This window comes from Dunckerocampus dactyliophorus, chromosome 10, assembly GCF_027744805.1.
Source record: "Dunckerocampus dactyliophorus isolate RoL2022-P2 chromosome 10, RoL_Ddac_1.1, whole genome shotgun sequence".
NCBI lineage: Eukaryota > Metazoa > Chordata > Actinopteri > Syngnathiformes > Syngnathidae > Dunckerocampus > Dunckerocampus dactyliophorus.
In genome coordinates this window covers 4,206,569-4,230,216 of record NC_072828.1, presented here as the reverse complement: position 1 = coordinate 4,230,216, position 23,648 = coordinate 4,206,569, and the positions used below count along the sequence as shown (strand labels likewise).

At 39.9% G+C, this 23,648-nt stretch overlaps 1 protein-coding gene across 11 annotated transcripts in view; it reads right to left on the bottom strand.

Moving 5' to 3' along the window:
• The window catches only part of reps2 (RALBP1 associated Eps domain containing 2), an 82,639-nt gene that overhangs the window by 36,418 nt on the left and 22,573 nt on the right, over window positions 1-23,648 (bottom strand). For 6 of the 11 annotated variants that reach the window (XR_008572679.1, XR_008572678.1, XM_054789440.1 and 3 more), the window contains 10 exons: window positions 20,587-20,650; window positions 8,825-8,984; window positions 8,689-8,742; window positions 4,555-4,641; window positions 4,389-4,449; window positions 4,243-4,317; window positions 4,093-4,152; window positions 2,478-2,529; window positions 2,264-2,400; window positions 632-702 (listed from right to left, as the gene is read on the bottom strand). Coding sequence is in view for 9 of the 11 variants with exons in the window: in XM_054789440.1 (XP_054645415.1) it covers window positions 632-702; window positions 2,264-2,400; window positions 2,478-2,529; window positions 4,093-4,152; window positions 4,243-4,317; window positions 4,389-4,449; window positions 4,555-4,641; window positions 8,689-8,742; window positions 8,825-8,984; window positions 20,587-20,650 (821 nt within the window). In the remaining 2 variants the exon portion in view is untranslated. The remainder of the gene's footprint in view (window positions 1-631; window positions 703-2,263; window positions 2,401-2,477; window positions 2,530-4,092; window positions 4,153-4,242; window positions 4,318-4,388; window positions 4,450-4,554; window positions 4,642-8,688; window positions 8,743-8,824; window positions 8,985-20,586; window positions 20,651-23,648) is intronic. The other 5 variants (XM_054789444.1, XM_054789439.1, XM_054789441.1 and 2 more) reach the window with 4 other exon arrangements.

The following is a 23,648-nucleotide window of genomic DNA, read 5'->3' as shown; positions in this document are numbered from 1 at the left end:
AAAACAGCCATCATTTATTAATTAATACATTTTTTAAAAATGGCAATATAGTAAAGAAGCGCTGTTAGAACCAAGCAAGGGACGAATGTATTATGAAAATAAAATTTTACGAAGATTATTTAAGAAGAAAGTTGAAACATCTGGAAAATAAAAATAAAAACCAAGAATGGCAAAACAAGAGCAAAGAGTGAAGTTTATATTAATAATAGGCTTTTTCACCTATATGATAAAGCTGAGATGCACTTTTTCCTTGAAACATATATAACATTTGAGCATATTTCATTTTTCAGTATGTTGCTGGAAAAAGTTTGGACACCCCTGCTCTAACATGAAAGCATGTATCGCTCTTCTCAATGAGCAGCAGGGCCCTCCGATTTCAGGTCATGTCCACAAAAACATGCCCCCCCCCATCGATATAGTGATTATTATATATACAATGACGTGTACGTTATTTTTAACATCAGTGTACACTTACATGGAGCCCAGGCAACATGATGTCGCATGCACACAATGCACAAATTGAAACCAACACCTGTGAGTCAATAACTTCGTATTCTGTTGTTAAATAAGCTTTAAAGACAAGAAATCATGTGATTATACAAAGTAGACATTGACATCCAAACTGACTCACCTGTGAGCTGGATGGTCTAGGAGGGAGTGCAGGAGGAGGAGGAGGAGGAGGCAGCCATCCACTTTTTAGCCCTTCAAAAATCCAGAAAAGTAAATTCAATCTTAGGAAAAGTCCTACCTTCATGTCAGCTTAGAAAAAAGTGGCGTCAACAACTTCTAGAACAGGGTGTCCAAAGTGCAGCCCACTGTTGTTTATTGGTCCACGGCACATTCTAAAAAATATATTCTAACAAGAAAACTTAAAAAAAAATAGATAAATAAGCAGTAAATTTACAATAACAAAGTAAAAATATTTTGAAAAATGTTACACTCTATCAAGAAAAAGTCATAATTACTAAGATAATATTATGAGGAAAAAAATAACGTCATTTTAGTAGCATAAAGTTGAAATACTAAAAAAAACGTTATTTGTTTAAAGTAGGGGTGTATTCATTAATAAGGTAGCGGGGGCAACGTGATTTTTTTCATGAGACCCAGAATTTCTGGCTGCATCCTGCCACTGGTTATATGATATGAAAAACGGAACCATAAAATCAACTTCACTTAGACAAAAAACATATTTGACTTACTGTTTGAGGAGAACATATGTCATGAGTGAAATGCCTTCTTAAGCTCTAGCAGGACTTCCAGCTATGTGAGAGAGCAGTCGGCGAACCCACTGTCTTCCACACTGAGAGAGGCTGCTCATCCCGTCCCACGACTTCAATTATTTTTTGGGTTATTAGCTTAGCCTTCTGACTGTCATGCACATACGGTGAGTGTTGGCCACATGACTGAGTTAGCTACCATTTGACTGATGATCACACTGTGAGCCATGAAAACTCACCATACTCCGTCAAGTGTTTGTTCTTCTAATGCCGTATTAAATTGAGCCTTTTTAACGTGCTACCCCTGCAAGATAGTTTTTGTGGCACGTGTTGGCAGTTAATTCCACATGGCAGACATGACTGTTTTTGTTTTGAAGGAAAGTGGGAGGACGACGCTGCCAAAGACATTAGTTAGGGCAAGACACTACACTGCATGAAAGAATCGCTGCGGCTGCAATTGTACTAGCAACAGGATATTGGCTTTTGTGATCGGCATTGAAAGGCATTTATTGGCATATGCCGATCACATAATTTTTCACAGAAATCGGCTAATACTGATTGATGGCCGATCGATCAGAGCTTCCTTAGTTTAAAGTTTTAACAGTATGAAAAACACACAAAAAAATCAACAAAGTTGTAATTTTTGGAAGATTAGGTTGCGGAAGAAGTTCTAAAGTTAAGTGCAGAAAATACACGCTTCTATAGTGAAGTTCAGGATGCGCAAAGCCATCAAACAATTCACTTTTTTTCTACATAACAAGCCGCTACAATTGAACGGATAACTTTTGTTATAGATATAGGCATCTTACCGCTGAGTTAGTTTATCTACAATTGGAATAATAAAAATGACCGTTGCATAGCATGCGACATCTATTTACCACTTCATTTTTGCCAATAGCTAATCAGGAGGGGAGCTTAATGTGAGCTGACAGATGTCATGTGACATCTATAAATTTACATTATTTACGCAGTCAACCCAAACTACTTTTGCGATCGATCATGTAATGGTGGTTTAGGTGGAAAGGTGTTTTCCCAAAGAATGTCACCTGGCGCCCCCTGCTGGAAGAGCTTGTTGAGGTCCAGCGATGAGGCTCTGGAGTGGCTCTTTTGGGGTCGAGGAGGCGGCGTGGGAGGCTCCTCCACCTTCCTCATGGCGTCTTCAATGGACGTGCTGGAGAACGACCTGCAGGCCAGATCACATTCATTCTAAGCCTTACTGTGCCGTCGTATTCAATTCTTTCTGCCCTTCAAAATCAAAACCTGGGTCGGGTTTTGGTCTTGGTGTGCGGGTCGAGGTCCTGAGAGGAAGGCCCTGTGAGGAGGAAAACGACACACTTTTGTCAGCCGCCACGCAGCAACTCCCTTTCACAAACACAAATGTCAACATCCATCTTTTTACCGCTGCAGTGTGTTTAATATGAATTACACACAGTAAGTTTACACACACTTTGTCATGCTATTCAACCAGAGAGTGCGCCTTAACTTTAGAATGCTACTGTAAATCAAGTATAATAATACACATGTAATGCAAATTAAATACTATAATACTTATATACATACATATACTGTACATATACAGTATTTTAGTATTATGTTCACTGTTCTATATTACATGTATTATATATTATTTTTATTATAGCTTTTATTACAAATTTTGTTATATATTACCTTAATGTTATATTATTTTTATGATCTTATTGTATACAGCAGGGGTCTCAAACTTGTGGCCCGCTGGGTCATATTTTATGGCCTTCTACTGACATGGAACAGTAGTGTAAATGTTATGAAAAATATTAATTTTTTATTGTGCTTCTACTTTATAGAGTTGACCTACTTGAGAAACATGAGATATTGTGTTTTGTGAGTTTAAAGTAGCTTTACAGTTTTACAGACACCTAAACTAAAATCCTGTTTACGCTTAAGCTGCACTAAAACAGCCTCATTCTTTTTGCACCATTGCTGCTTGTATTCTGGTTAAAATATGCTGGAAAAATTCCACCCATTTTCTATCGCTTGTCTTGATTAGGTTCACGGGTAAGCTGGAAACTATCCCAGCTCAAAGCAGTGAAATACAAACTATGAAATTAATTTTTTTGGTTTACCCTATCACTGTATCGAGATATTATTGCTATCGTGAGCCCTGAGATTCCCAGCCCTATTCCCAATACTTCATGCGGCACAGCCCCACCCATACCCTCCCTCCAGCGGCCCTCAGGTAAATTGAGTTTGAGACCCCTGGTATACAGTATCATTTTTATAGTATATTATATACTGTATATCAACTACATGTTAAAATCTCCAGATACTCCAGTTTCCTCCCGCATTGCAAAAAACACCATGTTAGGTTAACTGGCAACTGTACATTGTCCAGTATGAATGTGAGCATGAATGATTGTTTGTCTCTATGTGCCCTCTGATCAGCTGGCGACCAGTCCAGGGTGTACCCAAAGTCAGCTGGGATAGGCTCCAGCATACCCCCTAGTGAGGGTGATTATTATTATTTATTATGTATTATTGCAAATTTGACATGATCTGTTGTGTATTTATTCTTATTCTATTTTCTTATTTTTCTTATCTCTCATGTCTTTCCTTGGTTGTTTTGTCATTAAGTGATTACGTTCATTATGACATTTTTGCAGAGCGGCTGGAAATGTGAATGTCTCTTGGAGATTAATAAAGTATCTATCATAAACACGTTTTTGATATAAGGCACCTACTCTGCCAGGAAAGAAGACGACATAACAGGAGCAATCAGTGTTACCAACTTAGCCACTTTGTCACTATAGTTAGCGAGAAGCGACAGAAGATGGCTTGGTAGAATTTCTAAACATATTTTTAAACATATTTCTTTTGCCTTTCATGTTTCTTTGCTCACATTTTGCAAAGGCGTCATGCTCGATTATGCAAACGTGACTGCCACAAATAGATGGCGGCCCTGTGGGAAAGAAACACTTGACTGCAAAATCTTATAACGAGACAACACATAAATGTGTGATGTTTTGTCTTCATCGTTTTGGCTCATCACCTGGCCTCCCACAAAAAGCACCAGTTTGCAGAGTTGCTCCTTCCTGCAACGCCACCACGCTCCTGAAAGAGCATACTGGAGATGCAGAAAAAAGAAGCATCAGCATAATTTAGCATCATTTCACTTTTCAACCTTTGACCTCTTACCTGCTTTACGGCTTTCCTCTTCCACATCCTGCTGAGCCTTGGCCACGCTCACTGTTGCGCTCTGAACCAACAACCACACACAACAAAGATGTCAAGTCCCAGCTAGCCTATATTAAGCTGATTAGCGCCCTCTGTAGGCACCAATGTGGAACTCCACATGAACTACCATGCTTGCTGGAGCAGGGGTGTCCCACGTACAACCTGGCAGCCATTTCCAGCCTGCAGCTGCTTTTTCTATTGCCTCCGGCACATTCTAAAAGTAAAATTTAACAAGAAAACTAAAAGTAAGCAAAAACAGCAGCAAAAATTGGAAAAATCAGTAGTCATTTTACAAGAATACATTTATTAAGAGAAATTTATTAAGAGAAAAAAGTCGTAAAAAGTAGTCTAACAAGAAAAAGTCATTTTACGACAATAACGTAATATTAGGAGGAAATATAACATCATTTGAGTAGCATAAAGTTGAAATATAACATATGAAAATTTTTTTAAGTCATAATTTCTGAGGAAAAAAAACAACAAAAGTTGCAATTTTTTAAATGTAAGGTTGCGGAAAAAGTCATATTACGGGAATAAAGCCAAAATATAATGGGAATAAACAATTACAAAAAAAAAATTACAAGAAGAAAATTGAAAAAAAAGGAAAAAAATAACAGCAGAAATGAAAAAAAGCTGCAATTTTACAAGAATGAAATCACACTATTATGGGAATTTTGTTATTTTACAAGGAGAAAAAGAAAGTAGTACAAGTACAAGTAGAAATACTTGGAAAATAAAAAAGAATTGCAAAAATAGCCGTAATTTTATGAGAATAAAGTCAAAATATTAAGAGAAAAAAGTCGTATTCTAAAAAGGAAAAAAGTCACAAATTTACAACAACAACATTGTAATATGAGGAAAAAATGAAATAATTTTAGTAGAATAAAGTTGAAATAAAAAAAGATAAATAAGAATAAATAAAGCGTCTGTGTAGGCTCTCAGTCGTACAGGAGTTGTCCATCGAGGGAAAGGCTTCTTGAGACGTCATCTGTACTTCTGTGAAGAAGGTGTCGGACGTTTCGCTCCTTATCCGAAGAGCTTCGTCAGCAAACTAATAAGTGCTGGTAGCCTAGGCCTTAAATATAGTAAGAGTGGGCGGAATTGGTGTGCCAACACCCTCCTTCTATTGGTTCCTTACACTAAGCCTGGGCGGAGTAGTGGTATAATCCTCTCCTGCCATTAGCACCTCTGATAAAAGAGAAGTGTCGCTCCCTGAGTTGGGTATGAACGACTCTGATACTGGCTCGTTAGCATATATTGTTCTGGCTCGGCCCTGGCTTCACCTCATTTGCAAGACTAAGAGCTGTGGATTTTGGTCTCAGTAACCTGCTGAACACAGGGTCCAAATTAAACCTCAAACCACCATTCCGATTCAATGATGGGTTCTGTTGTTTGACAAAAATAGCTTCCTTTACTCCTCTTTCAAACCATCTGTTTTCTTTGGCCAAAATCTTTACCTCGCTGTCCTCAAAAGAGTGATTGGTTGCTTTAAGGTGTAGATGTACTGCTGATTGAGGACCACTCGAATTGTCCCTGCGATGTTGATAAAGCCTTTTTTGGAGCATTTGCTTAGTTTCCCCAATGTAGTGCTCTTTGCATTCCTCATCTTTACAGTGGATGGAATAGACCACATTGCTCTGTTTTTGGTTTGGAGCCTTGTCTTTACGATGCACAAATTTTTGTCTCAGGGTTACTGGTTTGAAATAGGTAGGAATTTTGTGTTGCCATAAGATCCTCTGGAGTTTTTCGGAGACCCCCGCTACATAAGGGACTACCACTCCTCTCTTTTTTGCTTCTGTGGGCTTTTGGGTTTCTTTCCCTACTCTCTTCTTTTGACATTTGTTAAAAGCCCACCGTGGGTACCCACAGGTTGAGAGCGCTCTCTGGACATGTTGTGTCTCCTTTTTCCTTCCCTCAGCACTAGTTGGTATTTGTTCCGCTCTATGTCGGAGGGTCCTAATAACCCCTAGTTTATGTTGTAGTGGATGGTTTGATTCAAAAAGCAGGTATTGGTCAGTGTGTGTGGCCTTTCTAAAGACCTCTGTCTGTCAGCTGTCTGTCCTCTCCTATAATTACCTTGCAGTCTAAGAAGGCTAGTTGGTTCTCTTTAGTGTCCTTGTGAGTAAATTTGATATTGGTGTCCACCGCATTGATATGATCTGTGAAAGACTGAATTTCTTGTTTTTTGATTATGACAAAGGTGTCATCCACGTATCTAAACCAGTGCCTTGGTTTTGTCCCTGAGAAGGATGTGAGAGCCTGTTTCTCCATCTCTTCCATGTACAGATTCGCCACTATGGGTGAGACTGGTGAGCCCATAGCACAACCATGAATTTGTCTGTAAAATTTCCCTCTAAACTGAAAATATGTAGTGTTAAGGCAAATTTCCAATAATTGGCAGATGTGGTCAGCACATAAAGAGCACTACATTGGGGAAACTAAGCAAATGCTCCAAAAAAGGCTTTATCAACATCGCAGGGACAATTCTAGTGGTCCTCAATCAGCAGTACATCTACACCTTAAAGCAACCAATCACTCTTTTGAGGACAGCGATGTAAAGATTTTGGCCAAAGAAAACAGATGGTTTAAAAGAGGAGTAAAGGAAGCTATTTTTGTCAAACAACAGAATCATTGAACCATCATTGAATCAGAATGGTGGTTTGAGGTTTAATTTGGACCCTGTGTTCAGCAGGTTACTGAGACCAAAACCCACAGCTCTTAGTCTTGCAAATGAGGTGCAGCCAGGGCCGAGCCAGAACAATATATGCTAACGAGCCAGTATCAGAGTCGTTCATACCCAACTCAGGGAGCGACACTTCTCTTTTATCGGAGGTGCTAATGGCAGGAGAGGATTATACCACTACTCCGCCCAGGCTTAGTGTAAGGAACCAACAGGAGGAGGGGGTTGGCACACCAATTCCGCCCACTCTTACTGTATTTAAGGCCTAGGCTACCAGCACTTATTAGTTCGCTGACGAAGCTCTTCGGATGAGGAGCGAAACGTCCGACACCTTCTTCGCAGAAGTACAGATGACGTCTCAAGAAGCCTTTCCCTCGAAGAATAAATAAAGTGTTTTTTAAAAGTCGTAACATCATGAAAATTAAAAAAAAATGTTTTCTAACAAGAGACAGTCATAATTTTATGAGAATAACATTGTAATATTAGGAGGAAAAATATTAATTTAGTAGCATGATGTTGAAATATTACAGAAAAAGATCATCATAATATTATGAGAAATAAACAAAACAAAATAAAGTTGCTATTCATAGAAAGGTAGGTTGGTGAAAAAGTTATAATATTATGGGCATAAAATTATAATATTATGAGAAGAAAATTTATAAGAACAAAGTTGAAATAGTTGAAAATAAAAAAACAGAAAAAACAGCAGTAATTTTACGAGAATAAAGTGAAAAATATTAACAAAAAAAGTAATATTCAAACGAGAAAAGTCAAAACTTTACGAGGATAAAATCATCATATTATGATGAAACATAATGTCACTTTAGTAGCATAAGGATGAAATTTTTTTTTTTTAATCTATTATTTTTTAGACGTAATATTATCCATCCATCCATTTTCTATACCTCATTAGGGTCGCGGGGGCATGCATCCCAGCTGACTTCAGGCGACAGGCGGGGTACACCCTGGACTGGTGGCCAGCCAATGGCAGGGCACATATAGACAAACAACCATTCACACTCACATTCATACCTATGGACAATTTAGAGTCACCAATTAACCTAACATGTATGTTTTTGGAATGTGGGAGGAAACCGGAGTACCCGAAGAAAACCCACACACGCACGGGGAGAACATGCAAACTCCACACAGAAATGCCCAAGGGAGAATCGAACCAAGGTCTTCCCGATCTCCAGGCTGTTCCTGTGTTGGCCAACATGCTAACCACTAGACCATCGTGCGGCCAGACGTAATATTATGAGAAACAAAATAAAGTTGTCTTTTTTTGGAAAATTAGGTTGGGGTAAAAGTTATAATATTGTGGAATTAAGGTCAAATTGTAGGAATAAAGTCATAATATTATGAGAAGAAAATGTACGAACATTGTTAAGAAGAAAGTTGAAATATATGGAAAAAAAACAAACATGGGGAAAAAAGAGCAAAGAGTGAAGCTGATATTAAAAATACGCTTTTTTTCTACATGTGTTGCTTTATAAAATGTCAAAAGTGGCAATATAATTTTTCACTATGTGGCCCTCGTCGAGGGGAAAAGGTTTGGACACCCCTGCTGTGGAGGTTTACCATCTTATTCAGTCCCGCGTTGCTGTCCCCAAAAACCAGAAGAGGCTGTGTGTGCTACATAAATAAAGCAAATAAAATCCATTTCAACCGCATGCGAGCTGGAAAGGTGACAGAATGATGTGACATCATCTCCTACTTGAGGGGCGTCCTTGTCTTGCGGCGCACATCCCGGACGCAGGCTCGGCGGCAGGCTCTCCGGGAGAGGGAAGCCGTTCTTGCGGGCCACAATCAAATGGAAAGCGGTGCAGAACTCAGAGAAGGTGAGGGCGCCGTCTCGGTCCATGTCACTCAATTCCCTAAAGAGCAGCAGTTACAAAGAGATTCAAATTGAGATGACAATTCCATTATTGTTCTTTTTAATTGTGCTGTCATCCTACATGAGACACCAACAATTACTGTATTTTTACACTTGTGTGACAGAATGTTTACATACTGTATCTGAAACATTGCCTGTAGAGTTCCTAAAATAGGATAGTTTGACCCTGGAACAGATTATTTCCATTACTAGTGATGGGACAATGAAACAGAGGCGATTGCATGAGCGTGAGGAAGGGATGTGAGGCCGGTGTTTGCCTCCCTGCTTTGAGATGTGACAGACAGCACCCCTACCCACACCCTCCACGCCACAACGGTAAACTAACTATCAATATATCTTCCCAAAAAGAAACATCTCAGAAGAAAATGAATCTTTTTATTCTGCACGGACAAATGCCCATGTCTTCTCTGCCAGTGATGCTTCTGATTGTGATAATATGAGAAAGCAACAACAAAATACGCCCAACACTTTCTGAAAAGATGTAATTTATTTCAAAGTAGATTGAGTGTCATACAGTGTCATACAGTGAAAAAGCGTTTGCCCCCTGCCTGATTTCTTTTTTTTTTGCCTGTTTGTTACACTTAAAAGTTTCAAACAAATGTAAATATTAGTCAATGACAACACAACTGGACACAAAATGAAGTTTTTTATTGAAACTTTTTAATATTAAGGGGAAAAAAATCCAAAGCTACATGGCCCAGTGTGATAAAGTGATTGCCCCCTAAACCTAATAACTGGTTGGATTTTTTGGTAGACAGCAGAATTCATCCACGTCGCTCTCGTCCATTCTTTTGAAATGGAACCTGTGATTATTGCAAGTCTCTCTCCAGCCAAGCGACACACGAAATCCATACGTGTTCAATTTTATGCTTGTGCATGTCATCGCGCACATGCCGGCTTGCGCCGCAATCCCAGAAAGTTGAAAAATGTTCAACTTTTCATCGCTGTCGCACAGACAAAGACCAATCAGCAGGAGTTTCATTGACTATATAAGCGGACAGGATGCTTTCAGGACGCCATCGCAGGTAAACATGGAGGGAAAAAATACTTGCAGATTTCCTATTTGACATTTCTAAAAATTTAATTAGAAATACAAAGAGAAAAGCAGCGGCATGGGAACTTGTTGGTGCCAGAGTAAACATATCAGGTAAGTTTACATTAGTTTACACATTTATGTAAGTTTATCTCCGATAGTAGCAAGATCTGATACTAGTTCTTGATCAACTCGATCAACACCGCTTTTTCTCCTCCTGAACTACTCTGATACCCCAAAATTCCCTTCAAATCAAAACCGTGGGAGACTCGTAATTGGCTGTGGATGTGAGCACGTCGCTCACCGTTGTCGCTGGTCTCAGCTGTTTGTCGCCATAGCCAGAGAGCTAAAAGAAACAGTCTGTCAATTGCACATTTCTTCAGGTGTCAGGTAGTGAGGAAACCAAGATGATACTATCATAACCCTACTGGTTGGAATCCATTACACATGCACACTGCACTAATACTTGTTGCATTCTGTTGTTATAACTGGTAAAATCGATAAAGATTCAAACTTTTAAAAGTTTATAAGATGTTCATTTACAGTTATGTTTTGCGGCTCCAGACTATTTTGTCAAGGTTGCCGACCCCGATGTAGTGAAATGAAAAAAAAAGCTACATTTTTTTGTTTATAGACTTTTAAGACGGAACAAGCTAAGATACACGCTGCTAAAACGCCATATAGCCACATCTACACCATGATTAATCTTTGCCTCAAAACAAAATTTAACAGAAGCTAAAATTGCAAAGTACCGTATATTCACGACCATAAGGCGCACTTAAAAGTCTTAAATTTTCTCCAAAATGGACTTATAATAGTTCCAAAATCTGTTAATTTTGTTGTATGACTTTGATGAGCGCTCCGCTTGACTGACTGGAAGCATTTCCTGCCAACACGCGACTTACAGTATATAGAGGAAAGGCAGATGTGACTGAGGACAGCATGCGGACATTAAAGGGGGAAGGGTGAGCGTGAAAGACGATGCTAAAGGCATGCCCCCAGTAGGTAGTACATAGTGCCAGTTTGTGCATTGTGCAAAACAACATCGGTTTGGCTAAGGACCCTCGAAAATGCCACCTACAAAGAGACAGGCTTATGAAGCAGAGTTAAAACTGCACAAGCTATCAGTTACATGGAGGAACATGGAAATCGAGCAGCCACAAGAGAATTCAAGATCAACGAAACGGCGCCATCTATCCATCCAGGCAAGGACTACCATGGCGCAGCGACTCCTACTGCATAAAAAAAATTGCAGACAAACACATCCAGCCCAACCACATCACCAACATGGACGACGTGCCGCTCACTTTCGACATCCCGGTGGACCACACTGTAGAGAAGAAGGGGATCAGCACAGTAGCGCTACACACAACGGGGCACGAGAAGTCAGCTTTTACTGTTGTGCTTGGTTGCCATGGTAACGGACTGAAACTGCCACTTATGGTGTTTTTTGAGAGGAAGATGCTGCCTAAAGAAAAGTTTCCAGTCATCGTTAAGACCAATCAAGAGGGCTGGATGGACGAGGAGAAAATGGCTGAGTGACGTGTATGTAAAAAGACCGGATGTTTTTTTTGTCTACGCGTCACCGTCCCTGTTGATCTGTGACTCCATGAGCGCCCATCTCACAACCGCTGTGAAAAACCAAGTGCAGCAAATGAACTCGGAGCTTGTCATCATTCCGGGAGGCTTGACAAAGGAACCCCAACCGCTGAACATCGGTGTTACAGGGCGTTCAAAGTGAAGTTGCAAACGGCGTGGGAGCGATGGATGACAGATGGCGAACACAGCTTTACTAAGACTGGGAGGCAGTGCCGGGTGAGTTACGCCACAATGGATTGTGATTTATGAATGGATTGTGGATGCTTGGGCTAACGTGTCTGCTTGCACTTTTATTCGAGCTTTCGCAAAAGCCAGCATAATTTCTGAGGAGCCGCACGGCAACGAGGCTGACTCTGACAATGACGAGAGGTAACCTGGTGTGTTTGATGGAGAACTTGCCCCGCTGTTCATTTGGGATACAGAAGATGAGGACTTGATGGATTTGAGGATGAGGATTGATCAATAATGACGTGAGTACATTGTTAAATACTTCAGTAAAGTTTTTCTGTCATGTGTATTGCATCATGTTTACGTTATTACCATATATGTTAGCAACCTTATATATTTCTATTTTATTTGGACTAAAATGTAAAGCAAGTGGTTTGAATGTTATTTTTTTAAACTGAAAAAATATATTAGATTTTTATTTATTTATTTATTTTAAATTATTATTTTTTTTAATTATAAAAACATTAATGGCACGAGTATTGCATCATGTTTACCCTATTAGTCAGCATTGTTGGTGGTAGCACATAGCTAAGAGAATATTTGTTTGATCATACTTAAAGGAAAACTGCACTTTTTTGGAATTTTGCCCATCATCCACAAGCTTTACAGTATGTAAGACACGAATACATACATATGTCTTTATTTTTTCTGTGCGTTCTAAAGATATAAAAACAGCTAAAAAGATGCAGCTAAGAATGCATGTGATGGGAAACACTTTTTCCGGCCTATATTCTGAAAATTAGTCCAAAAAGCACCAACAATGCTCCACTTACATATAATATGACATGCATATCACCCAAGCTACAGTGGCATTGTTATCATTAGTATTAACTAGAGGTGTAGTATTAACGATTCGATTCGTATCACGATTTGTGGTTTGCCGATACGATTCAAGAACAATCTTGGTTCATTTACAAACGATACAATCTGAAATGATTCAGTAACTTTAAATCGGTTCAGTAACTCTTTAGCCAAAAATTTAACCAGCGGGACTGTGAAATAAATACCTGAATACTGGACAGTGCAAGTGAAGTTTCCTAGATTCCCCGTTTTTCCTTGTAAGGGAATCAGGTATAAATTATTAATAATGCTGACATACATAAGAATAAATTGAGGTTGGCACAGTATAGCATGCCATGATGAATTACTTACTTTAAATAGTACAATCTAAACCTGCACTTTGCACCCTAAGGTTTGCATTTGCGTTATGCAAATTCCTCAGCAAATGAATGTGGTATGGTATCATTAATTAGGTGTTGAAACTTTCTCACCGAGGCAGCAGGGGCTTTTTTTGTGCTGATAATACTCCTGATCAAAGCAGCCATTTGAAAGAACAGTGCAGCAACTAGCAAGTAATGTGGCCTCCTTGAACCTTTGAGCCTTGAGCCGCCGAGAAGATCGGGACGGATCCTCTGTCTTGATGACGCTCTCAACAGAGACACTGAACAGGATACCGTGGTGTGGTGGGTTTATGATAAGTTTTGATAATGGTGCGACCAAACAGAGCGCAAACAGATACTTTGCAAGTGAATTGATGGCAGATGGCGTGCAGCAGTATAAGGAAATGCGGTAATGCAAAAGAAGAATACATAAGAAACACCAGTGTAAATGTCGGACAAAACGAATAAACGGTCATCAAAAATTGCGGTTTCCCAGCCTTTCCTCTCTTCTCCTTCCTCCCCAGCACAAGCAAGTGCGCGCCATTTATTGCTTCTGCGTACGTAAGCATTTGTTTTGATCTGGGCACGCCGCGCTGGATGATGACGTCACTAAGCGTCACTGCTGCTGGACCGGGAAGCTTTCGGCAAGAGGCGTCCAAAACATCCTTACTTTGTATATTGTCCCCATAAATGTCACTTAAAAGGAGACATATGAGGTAAATGAGCAAGGATTACAAATCAGCGTGAGATCAGAGAGTGCTGTGTGCTCACCTTCACGGAAACCTGGCTGACGGAGGATATACCGGACTCGGCGATCCACTTGGAAACATTTGCTGCTTACGGGGAGATCGTACGTCGGCGTCGGGTAAACACAGAGGTGGCGGCGTCTGTGTTTACGTAAACAAACGGTGGTGCACAGATGTACAGACGATCAAAAAACGCAGCTCACCAGACATTGAGCTGCTGATGTTGAAATGTAGACCTTTTTATTTGCTTCGTGAGTCCAGCGCTGTTTTAACAGTGTCTACATTCCACCACGAGCTAACACTGCTACCGCACTGGGCCTCCTGCATGACATCATTGATAAACAAGAGACCAAACACCCGGACGCTGCATTCATTATATCTGGCGATTTCAAACACTGCAACCTCAGGACTGTTCTCCTCAAATATTACCAGCATGTGAGCTTTCCCACGAGGGAAAATAACATCCTGGGCCAAGTCTACAGCAACATGAAAGCTGCTTTGACGGCTGTTCCAAGACCCCATTTTGTAAAAGCCGACAACATCTTCATATTCCTGTATCCAACCTACAGACAACTCCTCAAGCAAGCTCCCCCTGTAAGTACAGCAGTTAAAGTGTGGAATGAAGAAACTGATCAAGTACTTCAGGACTGCTTTGGCTGCACAAACTGGGATGTGTTTAAAACTGCAGCGGGGAGGGAAGATTGTACTGTTGATTTGGATGAATATGCTTCTGCTGTTACTGGCTACATTAGCACATGTATAGAGACTGTTACCACCACCAAGTATTACAGAAAATACCCTAATCAAAAACCCTAGATGAACTGTGATGTAAGGGCTAAGCTACGTGCTCGTTCATCTGCATTTGTCATGGGCACCGCTGAGGACTACAAAAAGGCCAGATATGACCTGAGGAGGTCCATACAAGAGGCCAAAAGACAGTACAGACAGAAGCTGGAGGGCTACTATTCCACCTCAGACCCTCGGCGCATGTGGGCGGGGCTTCAGCACATCACAGAGTATCGACAGCGGAGTAGCGTAGCCACGTCCAGCCAAACCACACTTCCAGACAAGCTGAATGACACCCAAACTCCTGATGAGCAGAGAGGGTGGCTGGACTTGGGGAGCACACAGGACTCACCTCTCATGGTGACATCAGCTGATGTGCGCAGGGTTCTGAACAAAACAAACCCACGAAAAGCAGCAGGCCCAGACAACATCTCAGGCCGTGCACTTCAGGTTTGCTCATCAGAGCTAGCTGATGTGCTTGCTGACATATTTAACCTGTCGCTTGCACAAGCATCTGTACCGACCTGCTTTAAGTCCACCACCATAGTGCCCGTACCCAAGAAGAGCAACGTGACCTGCTTGAATGACTATCGCCCTATAGCACTCACTCCTATTGTTATGAAGTGCTTTGAAAGAATAGTCATGACCCACATCAAAAAGAGCATCCCGGCCACTGTGGACCCTCTACAGTTTGCATACCGCCAGAACCGGTCCACTGATGATGCAGTCAACACTGCCATCCACACAGCCCTTTCTCACCTCCAGGGCCAGGACACATATGTCAGAATGCTATTTATAGACTATAGCTCTGCATTTAACACAGTCAGCCCCCACAAACTCACAGATAAGCTCCTCACACTTGGCCTGTGACCCTCCCTCTGTAACTGGGTGTTTAACTTTCTCACAGGCAGGCCCCAGTCAGTCAGAGTCCACAATCGCACATCCAGCTCAAGAATTGTGAGCACTGGGACCCCACAGGGGTGTGTGCTGAGTCCGCTCCTCTACCTGCTCTTCACCTATGATTGCGTGGCCTCCCACAACAACACCAGCATCATTAAATTTGCGGATGTCACTACAGTCATCGGCCTGATCACTGGTGGTGTTGAAACGTCATACAGAAGAGAGGTGGCGGACCTCATAGCTTGGTGTCGTGCTAACAATCTCCTTCTCAATACAGATAAGACTAAAGAGATGATCATTGACCCAAGAACAAGGGAAAATGAGCCGCATAGACCCCTGTTTATTGATGAGACTGAGGTTGGAGAGGGTGAAAACCTTCAAGTTCCTTGGCACATACATCAGCGAGGACCTCACCTGGTCTCACAACACCCAACAAATTATGAAGAAGTCCCAAAGGAGACTGTACTTCCTGAGAAGACTGAGGAAATTTGGCATGTCCACCACAATCCTGAGTTGCTTCTACAGATGCACTATCGAAAGTGTCCTTACCGCCTCCATCACTGTTTGGTACGGTAACTGTACAACACGTAATAGGAAGGCACCCCAGCGGGTGATCAAGACCTCACAGAACATTGTTGGGGCAGCCCTCCCCTCACTGCAAGACATTTATAAAACTAGAGTCCTACGAAGAACACACAACCTCATCAAGGACAGCACACATCCGCAACACTCATTATTCACACTCCTACCGTCAGGCAGACGCTACAGGAGTTTGAAGTCCAGGGCCACAAGACTGGCAAACAGCTTTTACCCACAGGCCATCAGGCTTCTCAACGAAGCACTCACACACGCTGCACGCAACACACTCATAACTCTATTTATTTATTTATTCATTGGTATTCATGTCTCTTCTGTTCTTGTTGCTTAATTTATTGGTATTAATGTTTCTTGAATCTTGAATCTAAATAAGAATACTGAATAAAGTGGATTAACTGACCAAAACAAGAAAAAGCAAACCAACTGTATTTCACAGGTCCACTACAACTCCCATCACCACTACATACCTGGAAGACGATGACATCACAGACACAGACGTCTTTATCATCTTTATCGAGTCTTTATCATTAAAAATGCAACAAGACACACATCCAAATAAAGCCTGCTGTGCTTAAAGCCAATGCTTTATTTCCTAGTATCGATTCAATCTATTGATTACCTTTTTAAACAATGTTAGATCAATAGCTTGAACAGAAGCTTAGATCAGAAGCTTGAACGCAAACTTTACTAATATTAAACAATATTTGAATCAATTCAAAGAACCTTTCAAAGTTATAGCAATCTCAGAAACTTGGATTGATGCTAACAAAGGAATGGACTTCGAGCTGGAAGGATATGAAATGACGTGTGCAAACAGGAACAATGCAAATGGAGGAGGTGTGGCCGTATACGTGGACAAACATTTGAACTACAAAATGGTAAAGAATATGTCATTTGTCATTGATAACATTTTAGAATGTATAACAATTGAAATCTGTAAAGAAAAAAGCAAAAATGTGTTAATAAGTTGTGTGTACAGAACTCCAAAGTCAAAGATTGGAATGTTTGAGGATTGGATTAAGACAACGTTTACAGACATAGGTCAAAAAACTATTTTTATATGTGGAGACTTCAATATTGACCTCTTGAACTCACACAAGTGCAAGGAAATAGATGACTTTATAGATACAATGTATAGCTTGAGTTTATATCCTAAAATCATTAGACCAAGTAGAATAACAGACCACTGTGCCACCCTCATTGATAATATATTCACCAATGACTTTGATAACAACACCATCAGTGGCCTGCTAATTAGTGACATCAGTGATCATCTTCCAGTGTTTACAATCTACAATGAACATTATAAGAAAAAACAGGTGGAGGCAAAAAAGACTTTTCAAAGATTGCGTACAGAGGACAACATCCGTGCCTTCAAGATAGGACTAGAAGAACAAAGTTGGGAGAGTGTCTACAGTGCAATAGACGTGGACGAGGCATATGACAGCTTCCTTGGTACTTATATGGAGCTCTACGATAAGAACTGTCCCTGGCAAGAAAAGCCCAAGAAGCAAAAGAAAAACCAGCAGTCATGGATGACAAAAGGACTAAAAAACGCCTGTAAGAAGAAGAACACATTATACAGGACATTTATCATTCAACAGACTAAAGAAGCAGAACAAAAGTATAAGACTTACAAAAACAAGTTGACAACTATCTTGAGAGTGTGTAAGAGGGAATATTATAGTCACGTACTAAATAAGAACAAAAATAACATGAGAGCAACTTGGGGCATCTTAAATAGTATTATAAAGAACAACGTTAAGAAAGCAGACTATCCTCCCTATTTCATGGTTGGAAACACTTACAGGAATGACATGAATGCGGTAGCTGAAATGTTTAATGAATATTTTGTAAATATTGGACAAAAACTGGAAGAAGAAATTCCAAAACAAGACACAATTGATGAAGGGATTGATATTATTGATAGGAATCTTAATTCTATGTTTCTCACTGCTGTAACCAAAAAGGAGATCACTGACATTGTTAACCATTTTAAGGCAAAAACATCAACTGATTGTCATGGAATCGAAATGGAAACAATTAAAAGGGTCATCAATGAGATCGCAGACCCGTTAACATATATTAGTAACTTGTCATTTCAGACTGGAATATTTCCAAGCAAAATGAAAACAGCCAAGGTGGTTCCAATTTTCAAAAAAGGAGACAAACACCAATTTACAAATTATCGACCAGTTTCCTTGTTACCACAATTCTCGAAAATTGTGGAGAAGCTATTTAATAATAGGTGGACAAATTTATTAATAACAATGAATTTTTGCTAGCAGTCAATATGGTTACAGAGCCAACATTTCAACTTCTATGGCACTGATGGAAATCATGGAGGAAATCACTACTGCCATAGACAACAGAAGATGCGCAGCTGCAGTATTCATGGATCTGACAAAAGCTTTCGATACAATTAATCACACTATTTTAATTTCAAAATTAGAAAGGTACGGAATTAGAGGTTTGGTCTTAAATTGGGTTAAAAGCTACCTAGCAAAGAGGAAACAATTTGTAAAGCTAGGAGAATATACATCTGGGAGTCTACACAATACGTGTGGAGTACCACAGGGGTCCATACTGGGACCAAAACTGTTTAACTTGTACATTAACGACATCTGCAAAGTAACAAACAAATTAAAATTGGTCTTATTCGCCGATGATACCACCGCTTTCTGTTCTGGTGAAAGCACACAAGAACTCATTAAAAAGGTCAAGGATGAAATGGTCATATTAAAGTCATGGTTTGACAAGAACAGATTATCTCTGAATTTAAGTAAAACTAAAATAATGCTATTTGGTAATAGTAGAAAGGACACGTACGACCAAATACAAATTAATGGAACGGATATTGAAAAAGTGGAAGAATATAAATTCCTTGGGGTTATAATAGATGAAAAAATGAGTTGGAAATCTCATATTAAATATATACAGCAAAAGGTGGCGAGAAATATCTCTATATTGAATAAAGCAAAATATGTTCTTGATCAAAAATCACTCCACACTCTGTACTGTTCCTTAGTATTACCATATCTAACGTATTGTGTGGAGATATGGGGAAATAATTACAAAAGCAATCTTCACTCACTCACTGTATATCAAAAAAGATCTGTGAGGATAATTCATAATGCCAAGTATAGAGAACATACAAACCCTCTATTTTTAAAATCACAGATATTAAAATTCGCAGATTTAGTACACTTTCAAACCGCTAGAATAATGTATAAAGGTAATAATAACGCGTTACCCAAAAACCTAATTAAGTATTTCTCAATCAGAGAGGAGAAATATGATCTTAGAGGAAAATTAAACCTAAAACATTTATATGCGAGAACAACGCTGAAAACCCACAGCATTTCCGTGTGTGGAATTAAATTATGGAACGGATTGAGTAAAGAACTCAAACAATGTACAGAGATGAGCAAATTCAAAAAACAATACAAGCAGTTGATGTTTGCCAAATACAAGGCAGAAGAGTCCTGATTGTTCTGTCAGGTTTGTTATTTTATTTTATTTATTTATTTTTTTTATTAATGAAATTTTATTTTTTATTTATTTATTTATTTATTTTTTTATTTTCTTTGTTGTGTTAAAAAAAAAAAAAAGCTTTGTTCTTATTTATTTATTTAGTATGGTCATCATTATTATCATTATTATGAATGTTCTTTCTTTTTCGGGGGGAGGGCTATCTCACCGTTATCTATTATGTGTTATCCTATCACTGAAAACATGACATGGAAAGCAGGAAGTGAACAACATGTACTGTACAAGAGGTAGATTGGATGGGGGGTAGGAGTAAATAAGCTTTGCTTCTTCCTACTCCTTTTGGACATGTGGAACTGTTAAAGAATGATTCATGAGATGTATTCCATTGTAACCTTCATGTTCAAATAAACTAAACCAAACCAAACCAAATATATGCCGCCAGGAATGGAAACTTGCTAAACACATATTGATGTATGATCGGAGGAATATAATTTGATGCATAAATGTAGTGAATAAATCGTTACACTCCTATTATTAACATTGGTACGCAGATCGAGCTACATTACTGGCGTATTGACACCACACCACACCGGCTAGCTACTAGCCGACTAGGACTAGGTTCACCACACACTCGCCCGCAGTGTGTCAGACCACTACTGAAAGGTAACACTACATATTGGAGATGCTGCTACTGCAGCTATGTTTGTATTTTTGAGTTTGGAAAAGTTAACGTCTATGTTGCTATGTAAAATCAATGCACTTAGGAAGTTCCGGGAACCCTGAAAAGGACCACAAAAACGGCAAAATACTGCATTACATGTTATTATGAATGTATCTGTTACTATGTGGTCCCAGCATTGATATAAAACCATAAAACCTTGTTGGAGGTTTTTGGATGTGTTTTAATAGCGGTTTTGGTAGGCGCTATAGGTGTCTTCCATTACGTGCAGTAATGAGCTGTCTCTTTTTACGTGTTTTTATATCTTTAGAACAGACAGTTATGTATGATTATTGCAAAAAAAAATCCTTGACAACACTTACCAAATGTGCGATAGTTCTGGTATTGGGAGTTTGGATTTGGTGAAAAAGTTCTTTGCAACAGCACCTGCAGGGAAAACACACTTCATTGCCATAGAAAACCTTGGCAACGTTCAAGTATTGGATATTATATTTAGAGCAGGGGTGTCCAAATGTTTCCCAGCGAGGGCAAATTTGTGAAAAACGAAAGGATGCAACTTTTCACTATAATATTTTGTAAAGCAACACATGGAGATATGCTAAGAAGTTATATATATTTCAAGAAAAAAAATGCAACTGAGCTTTGTCATATGGGTGAAAAAGCCTATTATTAATTAGCCTATTATTTTGTAACTCTTTTCTTAAATAATCTTTGTTTGACTTTATTCATAATACCTACTGTACTGATACTGCTACAAAAATCATCAGAACATACTGTTCTTCCAACTTGGAATATCTGGCAGTGAAATGCAGACCATTTAAGACAATTAGAGAGCTCTGCTGTATCCTGATAGTAACCATCTATGTATCACCGTGAGCTAATGCTAAATTAGCACTGGAGGAGTTGTACTGCCTGATTAGTCAGCAGATGAATGACAACCCGAGGTGGCTGTGGTCCAGGATGAATTAAAGGTAGTTTTCTCGAAATTTCACTGCTTCATAAACTTTTCCCACGAGAGACAATAACATCCTCGATCAGATTTCATATCTCATACCTGGGGCATACAAGGCTGTTGCAGCACCACACCTGGGCATGTCGAATCACATCTCTGTGAACCTGATCCCATTTGCAGGGCGAGACCGATCACCAGAATCGTTCGGGTATGGACTGATGAGGCAGCCGCAGCATTGCAGGACTGCTTTGCGTGCACCAACTGGGGAGTGCTCAAGGAGGGCACAGATCGAGATGGATACACATCATTGGTTCTGTCGTATCTGAAGTTCTGTCCTGATGCTGTCCTGCCCACAAAGGCCATCAAGGTTTTCTCAAACCAAAAACTATGGATAGATAGCACAGTGAAACCCCTACTCAAAGCCTGTGATGCTATAGTCTCGCCTATAGCAGGGCCCGGAAAGAACTGAAGAAGGACATTCAGTTAGCAAATTGCAGGTACAAACAGAGCATTGAGGAGCAATTTTCTAGTAACAACTCACAAAGTATGTGGAGAGGCATTAAGACCATAACAGACTATAAGCGCAGTGATCAGCTGGTTAGCCATGATTTCACTCTCACTGAAACCCTGAACACATTGCATGCTCGTTTTGACACACCTGGCAGCAGAGAGAGTGTTCATTTACCCCTCCTCCATCATTGTGCCTGTGCCTAAAAAATCAGCAGTCACTTGCCTGAATGATTACCGCCCAGTTGCTCTGACTCTTTTTACAGTGGTATGCAAAAGTTTGGGCACGCCTGATAATTTTCAAGATTTTCCTTTATAAATCACTGGTTGTTTGGATTAGTAATTTCAGTTAAATATATCATATAGTAGACGAACACTGATAAATGAGAAGTGAAATGAAGTTTATAAGATTTACACAAAGTGTGCAATAATTATTGAAACTAAAGTAGGCAGGTGCATAAATTTGGCTACCCTTGTTGTTTTACTGATTTGAATACCTTTAGCACTAATTATTGGAACACACAATTTGTTTGGTAAGCTCATTGACCCTTGACCTACATACACAGGTGAAGCAATTCATGAGAAAGGATATTTAAGGTGGCCAATTGCAAGTTGTTATCCTCTTTGCATGTTCTGTTAAGATTGGCAACATGGGAGCCTCCAAACAACTGTCAAATGACCTGAATGCAAAGATTGTTCAACATCATGGTTTAGAGCAAGGACACAAAAAGCTAGCTCAGAGATTTTAGCTGTCAGTTTCCACTGTGAGGAACATAATGAGAAAATGGAAGACCACAGGTACAGTTCTCGTTAAGGCCCAGAGTGGCAGGCCAAGAAAAATCTCAGATAAGCACCATCCTTCACCTGAAGGATGGTGAGAACAGTCAAACTCAACCCACAGACCAGCTCCAAAGACCTACAACATGATATTGCTGCAGATGGTGTCACAGTGCATCGTTCAACTAATCAGCGCACTTTTCACAAGGGGATGGTGTATGGGAGAGTAATGCGGAAGAAGCCTTTTCTGCGCACATGCCACAAACAGAGTCGCTTGAGGTATGCTAAAGCATATTTGGACAAGCCAGCTTCCTTTGGGAATAAGGTGCTGTGATTCAAGATTCAAGATTCAAGAGGTTTATTGTCATATGCATAGTAAAACAGGCAGTTATACTATGCAATGAAATTCTTATTCTGTTCATTCTCCCAAGAAAAGAAAGAAAACACAAGAAAACGAATCAGAATATGGAAACATATGTACCAATAAATTAAGCAACAACAACAGAAGAGACATCAATACAGATAAATAATACAAATAAATAAATAAAGTGCTATGAGTGTGTGCGTGTGTTGCGTGCGGTGTGTGTGACTGCTTCGTTGAGAAGCCTGATGGCCTATGGATAAAAGCTGTTCGCCAGTCTTGTGGTTCTGGACTTCAAACTCCTGTAGCGTCTGCCTGACGGTAGGAGTGTGAATAATGAGTGTTGTGGATGTGTGCTGTCCTTGATGAGGTTGTGTGTAGTTTCTGCATAGGACTCTAGATTTATAAATGTCTTGCAGTGAGGGGAGGGCTGCCCCAACAATGTTCTGTGAGGTCTTGATCACCCGCTGGAATGCCTTCCTATCACGTGACACTTTCCATAGTGCATCTGTAGAAGCAACTCAGGATTGTGGTGGACATGCCAAATTTCCTCAGTCTTCTCAGGAAGTACAGTCTCCTTTGGGACTTCTTCATAATTTGTTGGGTGTTGTGAGACCAGGTGAGGTCCTCGCTGATGTGTGTGCCAAGGAACTTGAAGGTTTTCACCCTCTCCACCTCAGTCTCATCAATAAACAGGGGTCTATGCGGCTCCTTTTCCCTTGTTCTTGGGTCAATGATCATCTCTTTAGTCTTATCTGTATTGAGAAGGAGATTGTTATCATGACACCAAGCTATGAGGTCCGCCACCTCTCTTCTGTATGATGTTT